The sequence below is a fragment of the Xenopus tropicalis genome, chromosome 2 (assembly GCF_000004195.4).
Source record: "Xenopus tropicalis strain Nigerian chromosome 2, UCB_Xtro_10.0, whole genome shotgun sequence".
Taxonomy (NCBI): domain Eukaryota; kingdom Metazoa; phylum Chordata; class Amphibia; order Anura; family Pipidae; genus Xenopus; species Xenopus tropicalis.
In genome coordinates, this window is record NC_030678.2 from 161,716,552 (window position 1) to 161,742,081 (window position 25,530).

The 25,530-nt window shown below is 40.0% G+C and overlaps 1 protein-coding gene across 1 annotated transcript; it reads left to right on the top strand.

Moving 5' to 3' along the window:
• Nucleotides 1-3,890: 3,890 nt before the first annotated feature.
• Nucleotides 3,891-9,686, top strand: LOC100489571 (matrix metalloproteinase-18). The gene is made up of 10 exons (XM_002934922.4): nt 3,891-4,072; nt 5,009-5,253; nt 5,587-5,735; nt 5,834-5,959; nt 6,087-6,248; nt 6,637-6,754; nt 6,843-6,976; nt 7,561-7,720; nt 8,492-8,595; nt 9,395-9,686. The coding sequence occupies exons 1-10, from the start codon at nt 3,971-3,973 to the stop codon at nt 9,493-9,495; spliced, it is 1,401 nt and encodes a 466-aa protein (XP_002934968.2). The 5' UTR covers nt 3,891-3,970; the 3' UTR covers nt 9,496-9,686.
• The last annotated feature ends 15,844 nt before the right edge of the window (nt 9,687-25,530 follow it).

Below are 25,530 nucleotides of genomic sequence, written 5' to 3' on the forward strand. Positions count from 1 at the left end.
AGTAGCCCCTGCCCATACCCAAGTGTCGCCCCTTGCTAGTCTAGTCAAGGACCCTCCTCCCACACATCTCAACCAGCAGCGCCCCATTAGCTATACACAATAAACAAAATATTTCAATGCAAAATTTTTTCTGAATATGCATGTTATATATATATACTGTGGCAAATATGTGCCATATGTTTCAGATTATAAATTATGAAATTCATTTAGTCTCATATTTAACATGGTGACTGCATGGTAACGGCCATTAAAGGAGCAGAACCAGGAAATGAGAGTCCTATAAAGGTTTTTATATAAATAGCATTGCCTATTTTGTTCTATTTTTTGTATCCTGTTAATTTTGAAAACTTTCTTGAACAAGCATAATATCCAAGACTATTGTGATATTAAAATCTACAGTTAGTATTGATGTTGGTATATATGGTTTATGTATGTGAGTGTATAGATTGGTAGGTGTGGGTCTGTATGTAAGTGGATAGATAGGTCAGTATGGGTCTGTATGTGAGTGTATAGATAGGTCAGTGTGGGTCTGTATGTGAGTGTATAGATAGGTCAGTGTGGGTCTGTATGTGAGTGGATAGATAGGTCAGTATGGGTCTGTATGCGAGTGGATAGATAGGTCAGTATGGGTCTGTATGCGAGTGGATAGATAGGTCAGTATGGGTCTGTATGTGAGTGGATAGATAGGTCAGTGTGGGTCTGTATGTGAGTGTATAGATAGGTCAGTATGGGTCTGTATGTGAGTGGATAGATAGGTCAGTATGGGTCTGTATGCGAGTGGATAGATAGGTCAGTATGGGTCTGTATGTGAGTGTATAGATAGGTCAGTGTGGGTCTGTATGTGAGTCTATAGATAGGTCAGTGTGGGTCTGTATGTGAGTGGATAGATAGGTCAGTGTGGGTCTGTATGTGAGTGGATAGATAGGTCAGTGTGGGTCTGTATGTGAGTGGATAGATAGGTCAGTATGGGTCTGTATGTGAGTGGATAGAAAGGTCAGTGTGGGTCTGTATGTGAGTGGATAGATAGGTCAGTGTGGGTCTGTATGTGAGTGGATAGATAGGTCAGTATGGGTCTGTATGTGAGTGGATAGATAGGTCAGTGTGGGTCTGTATGTGAGTGGATAGATAGGTCAGTATGGGTCTGTATGTGAGTGGATAAATAGGTCAGTATGGGTCTGTATGTGAGTGGATAGATAGGTCAGTATGGGTCTGTATGTGAGTGTATAGATAGGTCAGTGTGGGTCTGTATGTGAGTGGATAGATAGGTCAGTGTGGGTCTGTATGTGAGTGGATAGATAGGTCAGTATGGGTCTGTATGTGAGTGGATAGATAGGTCAGTATGGGTCTGTATGTGAGTGGATAGATAGGTCAGTGTGGGTCTGTATGTGAGTGGATAGGTCAGTGTGGGTCTGTATGTGAGTGGATAGATAGGTCAGTGTGGGTCTGTATGTGAGTGGATAGATAGGTCAGTGTGGGTCTGTATGTGAGTGGATAGATAGGTCAGTGTGGGTCTGTATGTGAGTGGATAGATAAGTCAGTGTGGGTCTGTATGTGAGTGGATAGATAGGTCAGTGTGGGTCTGTATGTGAGTGGATAGATAGGTCAGTGTGGGTCTGTATGTGAGTGGATAGATAGGTCAGTGTGGGTCTGTATGTGAGTGGATAGATAGGTCAGTATGGGTCTGTATGTGAGTGTATAGATAGGTCAGTGTGGGTCTGTATGTGAGTGGATAGATAGGTCAGTATGGGTCTGTATGTGAGTGGATAGGTCAGTGTGGGTCTGTATGTGAGTGGATAGATAGGTCAGTATGGGTCTGTATGTGAGTGGATAGGTCAGTGTGGGTCTGTATGTGAGTGGATAGATAGGTCAGTATGGGTCTGTATGTGAGTGGATAGGTCAGTGTGGGTCTGTATGTGAGTGGATAGATAGGTCAGTGTGGGTCTGTATGTGAGTGGATAGATAGGTCAGTGTGGGTCTGTATGTGAGTGGATAGATAGGTCAGTGTGGGTCTGTATGTGAGTGGATAGATAGGTCAGTGTGGGTCTGTATGTGAGTGGATAGATAGGTCAGTGTGGGTCTGTATGTGAGTGGATAGATAGGTCAGTGTGGGTCTGTATGTGAGTGGATAGATAGGTAGGTGTGGGTTGTGGGTGCTGGGTTTACTTGGATGGGTTAAACTTGATGGGCTCTGGTCTTTTTTCAACCCTATGTAACTATGTACCGTATATACTCGAGTAAAAGCCGATCCGAATATAAGTCGAGGTACCTAATTTTACCTAAGAAAACTGGAAAAACTTATTGACTCGAGTATAAGCCTAGGGTGGGAAATGCAGCAGCTACTGCTAAGTTTTAATAATCAAAATAAATACCAATAAAATTACATTAATTGAGGCATCAGTGGGGTATATGTTTTTCAATATTTATTTCAAAGAAAAACAGTAAACTAGCTCTGTAAGCGGAGAAGAGGGTCAACAAAAACAATATGAGTACTACCCCACGCTTATTGCACATTGGCAAACTGGCAGCAGACCCGGTCCCGGAGGAGATGTAAGGGGGAATAAGTATTGCTAGTGGGAGCCTAGGCCAGGGCACTGGAGGGTCTGGTTGCGGGTGGCCTAATTTGCACACAAGGGACAGAGGGTGCTAGTCTGGAGGGACCCATCGCACATTTTGGGTGCTGAAAAACTAGGCTTATACTCGAATATATACAGTAACTATTCTTTAGAAAGCAGGATCATAATAGTGAGTAGGGTACTCTTTATCTTCTAAATCAGCCAATATTTGTATGTAATCTGTATGTTTGATATATACATCTTTCTGTAGTACAGTGCTGGGAAATATAGTGGCACTATAGAAATATGTGCTTATAGTCACGCAATAGACTGGGTGCAGTTCTGTTTAGACAACTGATACAAACTGCAGAACTGATAACAAATAAACTGCAATAAAAAATACCAGGGCTTATACTATGATCTTGATATTTGGTGTTACTGTACTATGACTAAATAATGTTTTCCTTCTGATACATCGGTTTCTATAAGGGTTGTTTTATATTAAACACTTAGGGGCTGATTTACTAATCCACAAATCCGAATCCCGAATGGGAAAAAATCGGATTGGAAACGAACATTTTGCGACTTTTTCATATTTTTTGCGTTTTTTTCGTCGCCGTCGCGACTTTTTCGTAGCCGTTAAGACGAATTGTCGTGACTTTTTCGTATTGAGCGCTAGTAAACGGCGGGCAAACCTTTCCAATTTTTTCGCGACGGCTACGAAAAAGTCGCGACAATTCGCGCAAGTCGTAACAGCTACGAAAAAGTCGCTACAATTTACGAAAAAGTCATGACAAAAAAATTGCAAAATACTGATCATTATGAAAAAAACGCATTCGGACGCTTTCAATCCGTTCGTGGATTAGTAAATCGGCCCCTCAGAGGAAATACCAGTGAAAATTTCAATAAGATCCATTAAAATAAATAAAATGAAAGTAATACCACTGGATCCAGTTATTTCTTGGAGTCTTTATAACATATCTGCTGCTGCAGCCTTGATGATTATAAATACAAATCCCATAATTGCAGAAAGGCTGAGCTGTATATGAGCTGAGGATGATTGACAGGAGAATATGGATATCTCCATAGGCTATCTCTATAGGTTTAATAGACATAACATAAGTTGTCCCCCTTTCTACTCAAAACATGCTTTATTAATCATGCAGGGATGTTGCACAATGGTGGGGTTTACTCTGTGTATTCGTGTCACAACTTGCTGGCAGTTTAAAAAAAAAAAACATGCTTTTACATGGAATTAACGGAAGCTGTAAAGGATGAATCATGTTGCTCAGGCTGGCCAAGGCACCCAGGTATCATATAAATAGGCATGTTCAACACATGGAAAGTCAGAGCAAGGTTGGAAGCTTAACCTTTGAGGCAATAAGCTCCAAGAAACAGCTACTTAGCCACGAGCAGCAATGAGGTCCTGGATTGTGTTCCTGCTGTGTATAGCATGTTGCACGGCATTCCCTGCTAGGACCCAGACAGACATAGATAACAAAGATGGACAGATTGCTGAGGTGAGCAGATTGGTTTGCTTATATGTATTATTTATTCTATCTCTGTATCTATCTATCTATCAATCATCTATCTATTCTGTCTACCTGTCTGTCTGTCTATCTATTCTATCTCTGTGTCTGTCTATCCTCTATCTATCTATCTATCTATCATCTATCTATCTATCATCTATCTATCCATAGACAGTCAGTTAGTTATCCTAATAATTGGTCTTCATTTAAGTATTTCTCTATATCTACAATCTATCCATCTATCTATCTGTATATCAATCTATCTATATTTACAAGTTTTTTTCTATCTATTTATCCTCTATATATATTATATATCTATTCTGTCTGTGTTTATATATATATATATATATATATATATTTATATTTATCTATTCTATGTATTCTGTCTCTGTATCAATTTCTTTTTTCCCATTTAATTATCTACCATCTAACTATCCAACTATCTATCTATGTATTTATCTAATATGTTGTTGTCTGGCTTTACATACAATGTGCAGTACTTTGGATTTGATGATAAGTAAGTTAGGATAAATGTGGGCAGAAATACAGTCCTATTGGAATGTGCAGTGTGTAAATGTTTTGGTAGCCTCAGGGCAAGTCACTGTTCATGACGCAAGCAAAACTTTCAACTCCAGAACACAAGCATTCAGAGCATTAAGAGCAATTAGAATGAAAGGAACATTTGGGTTTAAACAACTAATTATTTGAAATCTTATTTGGATGCTCTAGGCATAGGGAACTGATTATTTTGAAGTATAGAAAGTTCCGCCTAGTATAGGTAATAAGAGCCATTCTGGCTGGCTGGACATTAACACAAGAAGTAATAATAACAAACAGTACAGGCTACTGGGATAATACTCCCAAAGAGAACCTTATGTTTCTTGCAGCTGGATGTTTAACTGAACCCGTTCCATTACATCTTTACAGGAGTTCTTGAAAAAATTCTTCAACCTTCAGACAAATGGGATCCGCCAGTCAAGAAAGAAGGGCAGCAATGCATTCTCCGAGAAAATCCGTGAGATGCAGGACTTCTATGGTTTGGAGGTCACTGGAACACTGGATCAGGAAACCATAGATGTGATGCAACAACCTCGGTGTGGGATTTCTGACGTCGGCAATTTTGCGACCTTCCCTGGAAACCCTGTTTGGAAGAAGAAAGATCTGACATACAGGTACACAATGTGCCCCTTAAACATCACAACTGTTACTGTGAAGCCAAATTGAATCCTACTTTCCTACGTTGCTGCCAACTACTTAGTGAATTTTACCTCTTCCCATGTTTTATATGGTTGAAAAATGTTATATTTGATGAAAAGGCTTTAATGCCTAAATCTCCATCCTTTCTCCCAAAAAGAAGCAGTTCTGTTCCACTTCGTGGCTGAAATTCTAGCTATTTTCATACCAAAGCATTGAAACCGTGTTTGATTTAACAAAGGCAGCTTTCATTTCATGACATACTATGGAATTATAATTACGTTATTCATTGAATCACACTTTCCCCACAGAATACTAAACTACACCCCAGATATGCCCAAAGATGAGGTGGACCGGGCCATTCAGAAGGCTTTCAAGGTCTGGAGTGATGTTACCCCACTTACCTTTACTAGAATCCTTGATGGTGTCGCTGATATTGATATCTCATTTGCAGCTCAAGGTACCTGACTTTTTTTTATAAATTATTATGTAATGTATTGTACAGTGTATGTAATTTCTCCTTACAAATATCAATTTCTTAATATTCTTTCTCTACAGTTCATAATGATTTTTATCCTTTTGATGGCCCATATGGTACCCTGGCCCATGCATTCGCTCCTGGAAACAACATTGGAGGGGATGCACATTTTGACGAAGATGAGAACTGGACTAGTGGATCAGTTGGTAGGTTCTTATACACTCCCTAAAACTGGTGTTGGTAATAATCAATAGATCGTTAGAAAGATGATAGATAGATAGATGAAAATAAACCAGTCAATATGCTTAATGTTCACTTTCACTTTTTCTGAAGGTTTCAACTTGTTCCTTGTGGCTGCTCACGAGTTTGGCCATTCCCTTGGGCTCTACCATTCTAATGACCCTAATGCCCTTATGTACCCAACCTACCATTACGTCGATACCAATACATACCAGCTGCCTCAGGATGACATCAATGGAATCCAGTCACTGTATGGTAAGTAACAATTACTTGTGAATCCTGACTGTTTAATATTTCAGAGCGAGGTAAAACAAGTAATGGTTAAACCCTTTACTCACCCATCTTTTTGGAATGAGGTTGTAAACCAAAGCTTTGGAATAACGATTAGCACTGATGATTAAAATGCAGCTAAGCAGCAATCATAGCAGCAATCGTAGGTCCTATCAGTGACGACGCAGTAGAAGTAGAGAATTGAGGAAGAAGATATTTTTTCTATAACTTCTTCAGAAAAATCTTAGAACTTACATTTTCTATAGAAACATGCTGCATTGTATATGCCATATATGCTTTAGAAAAACAACCTCAATACCGGAGATGTTTACACAGTATCTAAATAAATCCCATGACTTCTTTTGATTGACAGGAGCAAGTGAAAAGCCCGCTAAACCATCAACACCAATCAACCCAACAACATGCCCCCCAAACATAACATTTGATGCTATAACAACACTGCGTGGAGAAATCTTGTTCTTTAAACACAGGTAAAATTGCATTTTGTTTCTTGGATGGTAAATGTTATGTTTGATTTCCAGAAAAATTCCAGAAATACAATTTATTTTTGTTATTTAGATCCTTCTGGCGCAAGATCCCCAATAAATCAGAGATTGAGCAGCATGAGATCAGAACTTTCTGGAAAACCCTTCCCACCGGAATTCAGGCAGCCTATGAAAATCAGGAAAAGGATCAAGTTTTTCTCTTTAAAGGTACATCATTTTATACTTTTTTTCACTGATATTCTATCCAGACCTTGCATTCTTCATCTACTTCATTATAGGGCAGCTACTGAAATAACTAGGGAAAGCTCAGTCACCAATAACAATGAGGTTGCTTGTTAACTGCACATTATTGTTTGATTTTATGGGTTACTAGACCAAATTGTACCTTCCAATAAGACCGTATGGTCTTAATAAGGTCTCGTACCTCAGGGACCAAACTGGCTTTTCCTAGCCTTGTTATACTGCAGACCTGTCCCATCTGTCCTACCAGACCCTGTTTCTTGTCTCCCTTGCTTGGCTATACATTGGCCATACATGGCCTGCCTTACCAATATCCAATAGCTGAGAATCAGTCAGATATCTATCAGACATTGGGCGAGAACTCCAGTTTGATATGATTCTCATCTGTCTGGTCACTGTAGACCTTCTGTATGATCCAAAGCTCACCAAGCTAGTGAATCTTGTATGTATGGTGTATGTATGACCATTTTTAGCCTTCAGTTGTTAATACAATTATGCTGGACGTTTAAGGGTATGTTAATAATTAAAAACATCTCCTTCTATTTACCTAGGAACCAAATACTGGGCTCTTAAAGGCTTCGACATTGAGGAGGGATTCCCTAAGAGCATCTACCAACTTGGGTTTCCCCAGACTGTAAAGAAAATCGATGCAGCTGTTCATGTTGAAGAAACAAGGAAAACCTACTTCTTTGTGAATAATCAGTATTGGAGGTAAAAGCACTAACATTTATTAAAATATAAAACTCTAAAAAAAAATGACTTAGGGAGATCTCCCATATTAAGACATAGACATGCATTTATTTAAATGTAAGTCAGTAACTGCTGTAAAACTTTCTGAAGGAAGTTATACACAGGACATCTAGCACTAAATTATTTGCTCTGCTGAAGGTTTGTTTTGAGCTGAAGGGGGAGGAAGCTATTAGTAATGAGCAGGTTGACCCAAAACCCATGGAACCCATGAGCTTACTCACTCGTTGAGTTGGGTTCACACAAAGATGGTGAGACCCACGTGCAGGTTTGGGCAGGGTGGCAGGTGAAACCTCAAGCAAGGCTCCTCTCTTTTGGTGATGCAATAGTGCCTACCCCTTCCCTGTTGTGGCTGACCTTGCCAATAAACATTGGTTGGAAAGTAGCAAGTTAGGGCTGGGCTTGAGTTGAAAATTATTGGCCATCTCATCACTGAAATCTATGGTACCCTTCACCCCTAGATCTGCTGATGCCTCAGCCATGAGCTAAGAAGGGACATCATCAGTCTGTCCACATACAAAGTTGCCTGTCCAAACTAAACTTTGAAGTGGCCAAGCCTATATGAAGGTTGGACAGTAAGGTCAAACTGACCAAACTGCGTGACCAGTCCTGTTTATTCATGGCTTTGCAATAGGCATCAATTCATAAGAGACCAATCCTGGGCATTTATGGCTGCCTTGCAATAGATTCCATAAAGAGACAAAGCCTTTGTAACCAATAATTATTCCCCTATAGCTATGATGAAAGAAGATCACAAATGGATAAAGACTCTCCTCAGAGCATCATTAATGGATTCCCAGGTGTCGGAAACAAGGTGCAAGCAGTTTTCCAATCAAATGGTGAGTAGACCCATTCACTTTCATTGTTACATAACATATAACTACATCAGCCAATAAACCATAGATGTTTTGTGTCTTGGTAAAGACCATAAAACTGAATTTTCTTAGCAGGAATATTTAATATGTTTATACGTTTATTGTTTAATTCATATATGATTAAAAGAGAACTTAAGCTCAATTAAGAATAAGGCTGGAAATTCTACACCCTATGTTTTGGGCTCCCTTAACAGCCCATCCCAATGCAAGGCTGATTGGTCATTAATTGAGATTCACATTATAGAGCATTACAGAAACTAGTGCATGAATGAAACTGATGAATAACCAGCCCAGTAGCATCCGCTACACATGTAACTTTCTGTTAATGTTTTGATGATCCCTAAACTGAGCTTCTCAACAGCAGTACAGAGCACACTGAGCATGTGCAGAGCCAATGACACTCAAAAAATGGCCTAATAGGATTAGGAGGTGGGAAGCTGTTGTGGACAGCTTTAAGCATGGAGCATTACAGTTTAAGCTAGCTATAAAGTTCAGTATATGAACATATCTAGCCATACCCTCTCTTAGGCTTTAGTTCTCTTATTATTCTAAGATTTGGAGCCTGAATAGGTTCTAGTGTTGATATTGTTAGCATATAATAAACATCTGGAGCTATCAGAAGAATTGCACTACATATATATATATATATATATATAAATTATTAGAAACAGAGTTTATTGATCCATCTGGTTTAGTTATAAATCAATGCAGTACATAAGCTCTAGTTATCCCTGAATTTATTTTTCCTAATGTTATATTTCAGGAAATCTCTATTTCTTCAATGGCAATCGGCAGTATGAATTCAGCATAGCCAATAAGAGGGTCTTGCGCCTGCTTAAATACACCAGTTGGTTGAACTGCTAATCCAGAGGCCCCAGCAGCAACACGAGCACCCAACTGAACAAGAAGCACCTTATTTTCTTTTCACATTTAACTTAAATTTTTAATTTATATAAACATTTTTGTGGTTGTTGTGTTATTATATTATACTGTCTACATTTTTGGTATGTATGTTTGATATTAAGTATATTAAATTTATTCATTTTTCAAATAGATTTTTTACTTCTTTTGTGAACATGCATTTGGCTTAAAGAGAAAATTTTGTGCCAGACATTAATATCTATAGACAGCAGTGGGGTAACTATAGAGGAAGCAGACCCCACGGTTGCTGGAGGGGGCCCGGGGGACAGGAGGGCCTACCTGCCAGTAAGGAGGGGGCAGGATGGAGACATAAGCAGGGGTGGGGAGGTGAGAGATTGGGGTATGGATCACTGGATTGTAAGCTCTAAGGGGCAGGGACCTCCTTCCTACTGTGTCTCATACCACATGGCACTTATTCCCTGTGTATTTATATATATATTATATATATATATATATATATATATATATATATATATATATATATATATATATATATATATATTGTATTTATTTATTATATCACTTGTCCTCCCTCTGTGTAATTTTGTAAGACTGTACAGCACTGCGTACCCTTGTGGCACTTTATGAAAAAGTTATACATACATACATACATACATACATACTGTGTTTGCCGGGGGGCCCAATGCATGCTAGTTACACCGCTGATAGTGTTACTTTTAGTTATAAATAGTCACACTGAGGAGTTCTGTGACCATATAAAAATAGGAGGCCACAACTCCACCTTCCTACATTGTAATTAGTGTTGACTTATTCTACTATTATTGTATTTCTCATTAGGCACCCGAATGCCCATAGAGAATCCCACGAGGCACCATCTTCCTTTACTTCAGTGCAGCAATAACATAAGAAAAGGCATCGGCCTCTATTGTGTCACTAAGGAATGATGTCTTCCTGCATTGTAGAATGTAGACATATGGGATATGGATAAATATTAATAATAATGATAAACAATACACATCTTATATATAATAGTGAGTTCTTCACTTACACAAGGGAAGCAAGTATAGTCACTCAAAAATCGAGAACCCCAGTTTGTGGTCTATAAGCCTTGGCGTTTGCAGAAAAAGATTTACTGAGCTCTTCAATCATGAGAGAGCCGCATGTTTAGGGTAAAGATGGAGATGAATCAGCCTTTGGTGCTGCCATTGTAACACCCAAAATGGTGCGGTGCCACCTATATGTGCCTGCTATGGCATGAACAGGGCAGAAGTGATGTTCTAAATGCCAAAGTTCCTGTATTTCCTTGTATCTCTCTTTCATTAATACCATGTGCAGAAAACCTGCTATGATATTCCATGAGGTGACAAAAGGATGAAGGTTTAACTAGGACATTTTTAAAAATGTTATCTGTGAATGCCCATACCTGGTACATTCGTATATGAGGATGTAAAGTGGAGCCACACCTCCTTGCCACTCTCTGCCATTACAGTTATTCAGCCATTACCATCATTCAGTCTGTCAACCCAAATACACAGAACAATAGAATTGTAACCATACCATGTACGGCCAATCATATTCATTTTGCCTGTGGGATTATTAACTGGATACAATACAAGATAGGCCAGTGTATGGCCACCATAAAGTAGCCACTTGCCATTATAAAGACAGAACCACAGTAATCTGTATTTGGCACACACAGCCACATCTCATTTGACTGAATCCGAAAAAACAAGTTTTACCCGTACATCTTTCAGCTATAAAAAGTCTCTTTGTTCCTAACAATTCATTAAATATAGGACAACATTTAGGTAGGTTGGAGCAATTTTAGATTTTAATCCTAACTAGAAGTTAAAACAAACACAGATCATGTTAGTCGTGACCCTTGAGAATATATAGGCCAAAAATGTGTCATTTTTAGATAAAGGGCCATTTCCAGTAAAACTGTGCTTAGTACGGCACCTTCTTGCGCAGGTTGGGAGAAAACACAAGCAGATTCATGCAAGTCCTTTGGATGGAATTTGACAGCTTATGCCCCCAAAGATTTCATATCCTGTCCAATGAACATCAGATCACACCCACTGGCTTCTTCTAACGGCATTATAAACACAATAGATTTAATGTGGGAGTAGCTTACAGGGGGCTTTATTTGGCAGTAAATCTTGTTTTTATTCAACCAAAACTTGCCCCCAAGTCAGGAATTCAAAAATAACTCCCGGGTTTGGGGGCACTGAGAGCAACACCCAAGGGGTTGGGGAGCAACATGTTACCCCTGAGCCACTGGTTGGGGATCACTGCCCAAAATGAAGGTGTAGTGTCCCTTTAATCCATAAACATCAATGTATTTAAGCAGAAACTGAATATGAAAAACCTGCCTAATTTGGACATGTCGATAAATAGTTCTGTCTGCTGGAAAATGTCTTTTGGTAAAGGATATGGGGGTGACAACAACAGTTGTGGTGTGGTGGGGTGAAGCACTAGTGATGAGCACATTTTTTCACCAGGCTTGGATTCTCAGCGAATTTCCGCATTTTGCCATTGGCAAATAGTTTCGCAGAACTTCAGAGAAAATCTGCCGCAAAACAATTTGTTGCGTATCAAAAAAAAAAAATCGCGGCAAGGTCAAATTAGGCATGGGGTCACAGCAAAAAAAATTGCATCCGACTAATGTGTTTCACAGATTTTTCGCCATATCGCGAATTTCCCTAGCGTTTCACGAATTTTTTCGGTGAACCGAAATGGGACAGATTCGCTCATCACTATTCTATAATAATACTAATACTGCAACATAAAAACAAAACACCAGATAGATATAGTTTTAAAGACAGATAGCTTGATGATAGATAATAAATAAATAGATAGATGATAGATAGATAGATGATAGATTGATAGACAGGCAGACAGATAGATGATAGATAGATAGATACATTGATAGAAAGACAGATATATAGATAAATAAAGATAGATAAATAGATGGTAGATAGATAGATAGATAGATAGATAGATAGATAGATAGATAGATAAATAGATGATAGAGAGATAGATAGATAGATTCATACATACATAGATACATAAATAGAAAGTAGAACCCAAGCTACACATTTCTCTCTGTCTATTTTCTGTCTTATTTCTCCTATTATGTTTGTCATTTCTTTCACTAAACCTTCCTGCCTGTTGCAGCTGCTCTTGAACAATTTTCAACACACTCCAGAGAAATCTGCCCGGTCAACAAAACCTGCTGGGGAACAGGCTGTGCTTTCAATCCCACTAACCCAGTAGCTGATGCAGGTGTAATACTGTTGAATAGAAAACACATAAATAAAATGATTATGACTACTCTCAACCACTTAATAAAAATGTCACATTGGCTGCCCTCGGGATAGGGGTAGAGTCTTGCAGTTTCTTGGATTGATTACTCCACCAGTGGGGACTCTTGTCCTAATCTGTCCCCAGAAGACAGCAATGTTAAACTCATATCAACCGAAGGTGTGTAAGGGCCCTGGCCCCAGATACCCTGCATGAGTTGCTACTTTCCATTGAAAATTTCCTTTGGCAGCTGTCTCCTACTAAACTGTCATGCAATATAATCTGACAATTTGCTTAAGTCTCATTACTTTTTCTCCATAATTTTTTACTGGATTTTTTTCTACAAATATTTACCTAACCTAATACTAAAGTCATTCCATTTTCCACTTTTTATTGAATTAAATACAAATGTAGCACTTGATTCCTTTAGAAAGATCTGAGAGTTAGCTTCAGTTGGTTACAAAAGAAAAACAATCCAACCATAAACACTGGCTGCCCCACACGTATCTTCATCTTTGCGCTTGTGTCGGGGACCCCAGGCCTTTAGGACCTTGAAGTTGGGACCTAGGAGGAACCTTGAAAGCGAAGAACAGGTCATGGTCTAATACCATGGTGTCCATGGGGTTTAAAGACTTAGAAAACCGTGTCTTAGATGCTCTTTTATTTGGAATTTGGCACCATGCTATAGTACAATGACTAATAGACTGTAAGCTCTATAGGGGAAGGACCTCATCCCAAATGTGTACTGAAACTCCTAACGCTAAAATATTTATTTACTAATTTATTATAAATGTGCCCCATTTGTGTTTATTCCTTATAACCTGCATTAAGGAATAAACTGCACTTAAGGGCAAATGCCCATACCTGATGCACTCTTACCTTCCAATTTGTGCCTGTATATTACCCAACCACTTAGATTGTAAGCTCTACAGGGCAGGGACCTCCTTCCTACTGTGTCTCATGCCACATGGCACTTACTCCCTGTGCATTTATATATATTTATTGTATTTATTATAACACTTGTCCTCCCTGTGTGTAATTTTGTATTTTGTAAGACTGTACAGCGCTGCGTACCCTTGTGGCACTTTATAAATAAAGTTATACATACATATATACATACATCTGTGGTGCTATAAAAAGACATTAATATAATATACAGGTATGGGATCCCTTATCCGGAAACCCGATATCCAGAAAGCTCTGAATTACGGAAAGCCTGTCTCCTATAGACCCCATTTTAATCAAATAATTCAGATTTTTAAAACTAATTTCCTTTTTCTCTGTGAAAATAAAACAGGGCCTTGTATTTGATGCCAACTAAGATATAATTAATCTGTACTGGATGTAAAATAATCCTATTGGGTTTAATTAATGTTTTATTGATTTCTTAGTAGATTTAAGGTATGAAGATCCAAATTACGGAAAGATCCCTTATCCGGAATACCCTTGGTCCCGAGCATTCTGGATAACAGGTCCTATACCTGTACTATTAGTAGCCTAGACTTTGAATTTTAGAAAGGTATCAGAAGCATTAAACACATAATTCTTTATGGGTGTTAACTCATTCTGTGATGGGATAAAGCAAATGAGTCAATATAATTAAATGAGTGGGCTCCGTTATCATCTCAAATAAACATGAGTAAGAAATGGGATGTTTAGAGACCGTAGCTTTATTAGCGAGAAGTCTGGATTGGGAAATAGCCTCAGTAATGCCTGTAACTTGCTATGCACAATGTCACCTTCTGGGACACGAAGAAGGAAGATTTGGGTTAAGATGTTACATTTTCCATCTACTCTTTAAACAAGTGGGATGTAGTCTGAGCCCCTGAGGAACCAAACCAATAGAGATCTTATGGGAAAACTGGGTTATTAATAGATAAAAGGAACCAAGCTCTGAAGCTCATTTCCTTTCTGTAGGAGGTGCAACTGTATGAGGCTAGTGTAATAGCTTATGAGTAAGAAACAACAAGAAATAGTTTTGCATTTGTCTTTAATCAGTTGCTACAAGCCATAGAGATGGTAATTCACCATCAATCAGGTCAAAAATGTTCTCCCAAAACAAACAAAACTTATACCCATAGTGAATCATCTAAAGATAAAGCCACCAAGGTACTTACCTGCCATGTAGAGGCTGTTACAGTCAGGGCATTATTATTCTGTTTAAAGGACAAGGAAAGTCAAAACCTATTAAGCACACTATTAAATAGTACTACTATTGCTGTGTAAAATCGCTCTATTCCTGGCTTGCCTAATGAAAGATTTACAGAGATACACATACTAGAACCTACATACTTGTTTCAGTGAACGGCGCCGCCATCTTGTCCAGCGTGTCTGTATGGGCTGAAAAGCACAAGCCAGCCCCCCCTCCGCTCCCCGCTCCTGCCAAAAAGCCCCCCAAGCTCCACAAATCCCCCCACTCCTGCCACAAACCCCCCCACTCCTGCCACAAACCCCCCGCTCCTCCCTGCTCTTGCCACAAACCCCCCCAAGCTCCACAAACCCCCCCGCTCCTGCCACAAACCCCCCCTCCTGCCACAAACCCCCCTGCTCTTGCCACAAACCCCCCCCTTCTGCCACAAACCCCCCCTCCTGCCACAAACCCCCCTGCTCTTGCCACAAACCCCCCAAGCTCCACAAACCCACCCAAGCTCCACAAACCCCCCCGCTCCTGCCACAAACCCCCACAGCACCTGCCCCCCGCTTCCCCCTCCTGCTTGTCACAGAGTTCGGCGATGCTGCGTCGCCATGGCAACCGGACGCTCCTGCCCTGTGCACATGCGCCGCCTGCAGTAACAAGTCGCCAAGTCTTCAAGAAGCGATGCATTATGGGAATCTTCTCTACCCAGCTCAGCGTTTTTTTTCTCTGTTTGGCTTCTGATCGGGTGAAATATGGGGAGACTTAAGGGCACTATTGAGAGAACTGAAGGTATGCCTGCAGCTTGAGATTAACTCTTTACTAGCCTTTCCTTCTCCTTTAACATATTTTTATATCTTTAATGATATATCTTTAAAGGAGAAGGAAAGGTGAAAACTAAGTAAGCTTTATCAGAAAGGTCTATGTAAATACAGCCAAGTACAGGTATAGGATCCATTATCCAGAATGCGCAGGACCAAGGGTATTCCGGATAAGGGGTCTTTCCGTAATTTGGATCTCCATACCTTAAGTCTACTAAAAAATCAATAAAAACATTAATTAAACCCAATAGGATTGTTTTGCATCCAATAAGGGGTAATTATATCTTAGTTGGGATCAAGTACAGGTACTGTTTTATTATTACAGAGAAAAGGGAATCATTTAACCATTAAATAAACCCAATAGGGCTGTTCTGCCCCCAATAAGGGGTAATTATATCTTAGTTGGGATCAAGTACAGGTACTGTTTTATTATTACAGAGAAAAGGGAATCATTTAACCATTAAATAAACCCAATAGGGCTGTTCTGCCCCCAATAAGGGGTAATTATATCTTAGTTGGGATCAAGTACAGGTACTGTTTTATTATTACAGAGAAAAGGGAATCATTTAACCATTAAATAAACCCAATAGGGCTGTTCTGCCCCCAATAAGGGGTAATTATATCTTAGTTGGGATCAAGTACAGGTACTGTTTTATTATTACAGAGAAAAGGGAATCATTTAACCATTAAATAAACCCAATAGGGCTGTTCTGCCCCCAATAAGGGGTAATTATATCTTAGTTGGGATCAAGTACAGGTACTGTTTTATTATTACAGAGAAAAGGGAATCATTTAACCATTAAATAAACCCAATAGGGCTGTTCTGCCCCCAATAAGGGGTAATTATATCTTAGTTGGGATCAAGTACAGGTACTGTTTTATTATTACAGAGAAAAGGGAATCATTTAACCATTAAATAAACCCAATAGGGCTGTTCTGCCCCAATAAGGGGTAATTATATCTTAGTTGGGATCAAGTACAGGTACTGTTTTATTATTACAGAGAAAAGGGAATCATTTAACCATTAAATAAACCCAATAGGGCTGTTCTGCCCCCAATAAGGGGTAATTATATCTTAGTTGGGATCACGTACAGGTACTGTTTTATTATTACAGAGAAAAGGGAATCATTTAACCATGAAATAAACCCAATAGGGCTGTTCTGCCCCCAATAAGGGGTAATTATATCTTAGTTGGGATCAAGTACAGGTACTGTTTTATTATTACAGAGAAAAGAGAATCATTTAACCATTAAATAAACCCAATAGGATTGTTCTGCCCCAGTAAGGGGCATAAACTGCATGTTACTCGGTTCTGTTTTTTGCGTGAATCGTCCGCCAATATATGATGTAAACTGCTAGATGCTCAGGGCTGCTGTAACACTGACATCTAGTGGTGATTATGAGCTACTGCAAGTATTCTGTAAGCATGCACAGCATTGCCTATGACTTTGTAGTACAAGTATAGGACCCATTATCCAGAATGCTCGGGACCAAGAGAATTCCGGATAAGGGGAATATCTTATTATTTTACTTTCAGTAATTTGGATCTTCATATCTTAGGTCTATTAAAAAAAATTAATACAACATTAATTAAACCCAATAAGATTATTTTGCATCCAGTAAGGATTAATTAAACTTGGCATCAAATACAAAGCACTGTTTTATTTTTACAGAGAAAAAGGAAATTAATTTTAAAAATCTGAATTATTTGATTGTAATTTGTATCTCTACAATTTAAGTCTGTTAAACATCATTTAAATATTGAATAAACCCAATAGGACTGTTCTGTCCCAATAAGGGGTAATTATATCTTAGTTGGGATCAAGTACAGGTACTGTTTTATTATTACAGAGAAAAGGGAATCATTTAACCATTTAATAAACCCAATAGGACTGTTCTGCCCCAATAAGGGGTAATTATATCTTAGTTGGGATCAAGTACAGGTACTGTTTTATTATTACAGAGAAAAGGGAATCATTTAACCATTAAATAAACCCAATAGGGCTGTTCTGCCCCCAATAAGGGATAATTATATCTTAGTTGGGATCAAGTACAGGTACTGTTTTATTATTACAGGGAAAAGGGAATCATTTAACCATTAAATAAACCCAATAGGGCTGTTCTGCCCCCAATAAGGGGTAATTATATCTTAGTTGGGATCAAGTACAGGTACTGTTTTATTATTACAGAGAAAAGGGAATCATTTAACCATTAAATAAACCCAATAGGGCTGTTCTGCCCCCAATAAGGGGTAATTATATCTTAGTTGGGATCAAGTACAGGTACTGTTTTATTATTACAGAGAAAAGGGAATCATTTAACCATTAAATAAACCCAATAGGGCTGTTCTGCCCCCAATAAGGGGTAATTATATCTTATAATGAAGCAGGAGCAGCTGCTGTTTATTCTAAGCCATCAGTACTGAGTATGTTCCATGGGGGGGCGATGGGCAGAGCGCTACAGTAACAGGATTATCTGGGCTGCGGGGCCGCTGGTAAGCGGCTACTAAATCACACGCTGACTGGAAATCTATAATGTGAGTGAGATGCAGCGGGGAGCAGACAGTATGAGGTCAGACTCAGAGCAGAGCAGACCAACTGCAAGTGATTACAGACAGAATAGTGGCCTTGTCTCAGGGACCAGGCAGTACAAGCTCATACAACATGCCAGGTACATAGGGCCAGGCCCGGACTGGCAATCTGTGGGGTCAGGCAAATGCCAGGGGGGCTGCTGGGAGTTGCCATAGACAGTCACTATTTATTGGGCTGCTGGGGGGCTGTTTGGGCCTCTCTGTGCTTGGAATGCCAGGGCCTATTTGATCCCAGTCCAGACCTGCATAGGATAAACTATTTATCAAATGAATTGAGGTGCAAAGTCCCAGCATCCCTCAGTTTGGACACGTCTGCGGTTGGGATCTATGCTTAGCTTTGATGGGCAGGTGCATCTTCCTATCAGTCTGTGCCACATCGAAACTCCGCCCACTGACAGCCAACAACCAAGATTGGGGGTTTGTGCTTCAGAACCAATCAAAATGGCTATAGGGTGGATACTAAGATGCACCCAAAGTATTGCCCTTCTGGGTTACCATCTCTGTACATATCAATGGCACCTAATCATTGGTACGGCCATTTTCATGGGTAGGTGCCCTCAAATTATGTTCCTAGTAAACTCAATGAAAGTTGGAGGAGGGTAGAGGTATTTTGCCTATAAAGGATGAGACCTGGTATTGTGATGATATCTGCATTGCCCTCAGCGCCCCCTGCAGGGCACTGTAATGGCTCCGGCTGTGGCAGGAACATAATCCTCTCAGTCGGCAGGAGGGACCTGGGGAGCAACCGGGATACTTTGCCTAAAAAATAGTTCATTATCCTTCTTTGGTTTCATAAAATTCATTGCAATTAATATTTAATAACGTTGACAGAATTAGTCCCATCCCGGGGCAGGCTCCTCCCACCCATGGCAAAACCCCCGACTTTTCCTACCATGATATATTGAAATGCCTTGTTACTTAGGGGCCTCTATACACTCCTGGGCCCCCTGCAACCACATGGCTTTCTTCCTCCAGCGTCAGGGGGCAGAGACGATGAAATGGCACGTGGCACAACTATACGGATATGTAGAGCTGGGCAAAGCAGACCAGGTGCCCTTGGCGACCCAGCCAGCAACCCCCCCCCCCATACCCCCCAATGGGCATAGTGCTATCAGGAATTGCCCCTACTCCCTACTGTGTGTTCCAGCCCTGGGTGCTGGGTCTCTTATCAGCAACTGTTTAATTACTTCACATTTTGTTCAGCAGCTCTCCACTTTGGAATTTCAGCAGCTATCTGGTTGCTAGGATCCAAACTACCGTAGCAACCAGGCAGTAGTTTAAACAAAAGACTGGAATATGATTAGGGGAGGCCTGGATAGAAAGATAAGGAACAAAAAGTAACAATAACGATAAAATTGTGGCCTCACAGAGCAGTAATATTTTTTGGCTGCCGGGTTCAGTGACCCCGACTTAAAAGTTGAAACAAGCCAAAAGAAGAAGGCAAATAATTAAAAACTATAAAACAAAAAATAAACAATGAAGACCAATTGAGCAGTTGCTTAGAGTTGGTAGTTACCTTAAAGTTGAACAATAAACAATGAACGATAAATAATCTAATTATTATCACCCCTTGCTGCCCATTTACTGTATATTGACTGTATTCGCTGCACCGCTGTTTGATCAAACGTTCCCTCTGCAAACACTCGGCTGCATAAAGAACAGGCAGCTCTTATACATGAAGTGGCCCCCATTCCAGAAAGCACCGAGACTCTCACCCACATGGCCTGAGCCGTATCCACCAATCAGGGCTCCTCCGGCTACTGACCGATAGAAAAGCACAACATGTAGAGGTTTTAATGAAGGTACGTAAATTCTAATTTATTGTTTGAGAAATTGTGCATAGCATAAAAGCTTCCAATAAATTCAGTAAAAAGTCCACTTGTTCTTTTCTCATCAGTGCAATACAGAACATAGGTAAATATTATTAAAAGAAAAACAACAAACAATAAGCAAAATAAATAAAATAAAAATGAAGTCAATAAGGTGAGAAGCAGTGATCCAAACCCAGACTATATCGGTTCCGCGGCTCCATGCTGTATTCTCTGTACATGGAAGATGGACACTTACTGGGAATGGCATGTCCTACTACAGTTTTAGAGCTCAACTAAAGTGACCTACGACTTATGAAGGAAAACGGGACAATGGTGTTAAAAAGTTAGGAAGCGAGACATGGTATAGGGGACATGGGGGGGGCACTTGGGTAACAACATAGAAAATATTTCCCACAAATTCTTGGAGTAAGGGAGGAATGGTAGAAGCAATGGCTCCCTGGCCCCTGGGATTGGCAGAACCCTAGGGACATGGTTACAGGGCTACTGGGCTGAGAGGCTATTGTTTAGGCAAGGCTAACACTGTGCAGAACCTTTACAGAACCTTCCGTTTTTAGTTTGGACAAACCTATTATATTAAGGGCTACACAGTAGGATCATGGGACAGTGTATTAAACAGACCCCCAAGGTGCCAGACAGTAGGGCAATTTGGTGACAATCGGCTAAACCCTCTGACTCAATCTTTCACTGTTTATACTGTAAGGCAATGAGGATTTTGGATTTATAAATCTATATATATAATATATGTTTGGAAGGTATCAAATGGGGAGTATATCCCCTTCGAAAAGACAGGAAAATAAACACATTTTCAACATTTTGAATGTTATTGGTAAATGTAATTGCTGTTTGAAGAGATGTTTGTTTCTCCCATTCTTTCTCTATTCTCTGACTCTTGAAACAATGTCAGATCTGCTCCAAGTCTTTCCCTGGCAGACAGATACTGCTCCATGGGCAATGACATTTACTAACAAAACACGGAATATTTTTAATGTCTACTGAAAATTTGCTTAGAATGACATTTTCTGTAATAAAAAACAAAAACACAGTTTTTGTGCAGGGGGGCTCTTTAGGCAGAGAGTTGCTACAAAATCCTATGGCTGTGACCAGGCTGCAGACTGCACGGTATTCTCGCAGGCGCCAAGCAGTCAGAACACATAAAGGCTGGAGGCGGTAGAAGTGCAGACGTCGGCTTTCTTCCCTGGGCCAATATACAGCTATCAGCACTCACAGGCCTTTCACTCTCCTTGCACTAAACTTTGTGCCAAAAATACCGATTTCTGATAATAAACCATAAAAAGGCTATAGGCTAGTGGCATGTAGGCATTTGGTGCCCAGTAAAAAGCTTTGGCAGTCAAAATTCCCTGTGTGCCACAGGCACAGGATCCACTGATTGGCCAAATGGACAGATAGAATACTATGCACCATACACACAGAGAGTTCTGGGTCCGCTTCACTTCCAGCTGACCAATGGAAATTGGTACAAACGATGGGTGCACACAGGATGGCGGGGCTGGGGGCTGCTTGAGGGGGGGACTGTAGTGAGGGGGAAAGTGCCCGGAACTAGAGGAAGGTGAAAGAAGAGGTACCTGCCTGGCGCCTCCCCCACACCGTTGCACCGTAGGTAGGCGCCTCTTCTGCCTTCCCCTAGTTCCGGCCCTGATGCTGTGTATAGGGGACTGTCCCTATCAGCATCCATAACACTGGAGAGCTTCACAGACAGCCACATTTTTATATATATATTATTTGATTATTTTGAAGATGCCACATTCAGTTTCTTGGGGAACGCTGGGTACATCATCTATTAGTATATAATGAGAAATATAAAACATCTAGTAGATGAAATCGTTTTGCAATTTCTCTCCATCTCTTTTTATTTTGAGTTTATTATGTGAGTTCATTTAGAGGTGGTTTTGTTGCCACCAAGGGCCCGGAGGTGCACATGTAGCCATGCTTTAGCAGTGCCAGACCCAACCCTCAATGTAATACAGCTACTGAAACTGAGGGAAGAGGGTATAAATGTGCATGTAGCTGGGGCTGAAATATAGTGCTCTGGATCTGGATGGGAAGGTGCAGAACTCTGAAGCCTATGAGCACCTCAGTTACACATGTAGTACCTGATCAGGGGTGGGAGATGCAGTCCCATGAAGCAAGGGCACAATGAGAATATGTAGAGAGTGGGAGATCAGGATCAGCTAAAGTGTAACTCAAACCATATATGTAGTGAACAGCAACATTATTTTTATATAAAAAAGCCTTTATCCCATAGTGGCTACATCAAGGAAAGTACAACAACATTTCAGGCCCAAAATGGCCTTTTCTCAAACCCATGGTGTAAGTATATATTTTAATGGGGTTGTCAACCCCACTTGCAGAAAGGGCAGTTATGGAAGTAATAAAATAATGAGAAACAATTGCAAATGTCTTGTAAAGGGAATCTTAACCTCCAAACAGGGTAGGTCTCTATAAATAGCTCTTATGTAAAACCCTGCTTCATCTTAACAAACCATTTTCACAGAAATATACTTTTACAGTAGTAAATGCTATTGGGTAATGCTAATTAGAATTAAGGGCCGCCCCCTGGGATCATAGGATTCACAGTGCACACAAACAAGCCAAGGGCACACATACATGCTAGGTCCCATCAGCCAATCAATGGCAGAGTTTTGTTTTTTGCTCCCACGCTAATTCCTGTTACAGTCAGAGCTGCGTTATTTCTGGTCATGTGATCTCTGAGAGAGCACCCAGCCCATCACTAAATGGCGGCTCAAGGGAAAGGGTGTAAAAGGGCAATATTTACTGATATATTTATTCCAGAGTCTTTAATAGGTCACTTAACACAAACTATCTGTAAGAATTCATTCTGGGGTATAGTTTTCCTTTAATTATGGTCAACAATGAAATATACAATCAAATACAATCAATCAGTATGTCAGACTAATGACAATAATTTGTGGTACATCATAAAGGAAACCCCCGTGAGTTTACCAAGCAATAAAGCCTGAAACCTAAAACTGACAAAGTTTCCCTTTATTACAAAAGCCCCTATGGGCTCTCAAGCTTTTATTCAGCGCTAAAAACCTGCGAGATTGGCACAAAAGCTTGGTTTCTCCTTTTTATAATTTGCTGGTTAATAAATTAAGAATTTTGTTTGTCATCATAAACGGTTAATGGCAGTTTAAAAGCAAATGAATAACTCAAGGAATGGATATGTTGGGAGTTAGATTTTATGACACTTTTTAAAGTGTGTTTGAAAAACTAAGCAGAGTGAAAAATGTGTATGCACCCAAATAGAATATATTTTTAAAGTTTTCTCATTATGATTTTAACTCTATGCATCCTGCCCAGTTGGTCACTTTTTTTCCCCAACGGCCTGCAGGTGATGTCATAGTGGGTTCCCATGGCAACGCTGATGTCTTTAGACCACCCATGTGGTCAACTCATATTGCAAAACCTTTGCAGCTAAGGTCATTTAGCTCAAAGAAGCCTGAAGGTGATGTCACAATGGGTTTCCATGGCAACACTGATGTCATAATACCACCCGTGTGTGCATAACCGTTACAACTTGGTTAAACACTTTAGATTGGTTTTCAGACCAGAAGAGGTAAGTTGTCCCTGCTATGGGTTCCTCCATGTTACAATTCTAATTTGCACTCACACCAAAATCTCACTGTTCCAAACATTTTCGATGAGTCGGAAAATCTCAAATGTTTTAATTAACTAGAAAAAATACTTTTTACTCCTAAGAAAAATACTTAGGTCGCTCCTATGAATTAGATTTCATTTCAGTTTTTAAACGCTGCGCTCTACATTGCCCCATATCAAAGCATTTATTTCCATTAATCAAACGGCAATATTAATGTATAATATAATTACAATACCGGAATAGTACAGAGCGTAAGCAGTGAAATGTTACAACTTGTGTTTTCATTTAATCGGAACAAGAACAAATATACACAGCAGCATAGATTAAGTGACACCTAGGGGCAAATTTATGATCCCTCCAGGATTATGGAGGGGCAACTAGAGAGCAGAAAACATCAGCAAGTTTCTGTAAAGCAGTTAATTGTGTTTGGTTCCCCCCCAGCCGGCTTTAAAAATCCCAACCCTATTTTTTTCCAGATTTTAGGGGGCAAACTTCTTATTTTGTGCAAAAACCAAGTAAAGGGGAAAATAGGACACGTTTTTAAAGCAGGATTGAGAAATAGAACCAAAGCAGTCGACTGCAGGAACCCCTCGTGTCTGCCCATGGGCCTTAAGGGATCATAAATACCCCCCATACACTGATCCCCAATAATGACTGCCTGTGTTTTCTTCACATACATTATTTGCTATGTTTGTACTTACTAATTGCTATGTTTCTCTTTCCTTCCATATAATAACGGTTTTGACCGTCTACAGAATGGCACCATTCTTCAGCTGTATCCTTGACTGTGTGAGAGATGTCTGCACGCGGCTCGGGTACAGAAAGAAGGTAAGAAACAGATTTACGTCTCTGCACTCTCAGCTTTTATCAGTTTTTATACTTTTCTACTTCTACGACGGGGCCTGGCTGAACCCAATCCTTAAAATCATGGGACTTTTTCTCACATAAGCCCGGAAGCTGAAAACTTTAACCCTTCCGTTACCTTAATTGCATATGTAAATTGGGATTCAGATGCAGTTCGGTATTCGACTTTTAAAAAGAATTCGGTGCATCCCTAATATAAAATCCCAGAAGCCATCCTGGGTCCATGGAATGAACTGTTATTCTTCAATACATACTGTGTGGCATTAGTCCAACCCTTTCTTTTTTTGTTCCCTTCATATTTATCTAGTGAGATGTAGAGATAAACGTGTAACAGTTGCAGCCGCCTCACACTTGCTGGCACGGTTTGTTTATTTGTATTAAAAACTAATGTTTTTTGTTTTCCTTCTTAGGCTGAAAATTCTGCCGAAACGGAGATACTCGTATACGTAAGTAGGAAACAACAGATATAACTATTTGTGACTAAATGAGCTGCTAGATCAGGGTCTATGTGTATAGGTTACTTAGCGGTTCAGGGGGTGTTGCAGGCATTGCATCAGTAGTTAATGATGGGCTTATTATTAGTTTATCATCAGTAATAGATGATAAGGCGTGGGTGAGGAATTTTAGGGCGACTTAGAGATGCGTATGCCTTTCCAACGGCGATTCACTTTATTGGGGGCGGAAAGGCATTTGAGGGAGGAGTCGCTATCAGGGTAGCAGAGATTAACTGCGGCCGAATAATCTCCCCATGGGACATCAGCCTATGGCCATGGGCACAGGGAGCATTTTCTCCGCTTCTCTCGGCCTACGGTATCTCTGCAGCCTGAGAAAA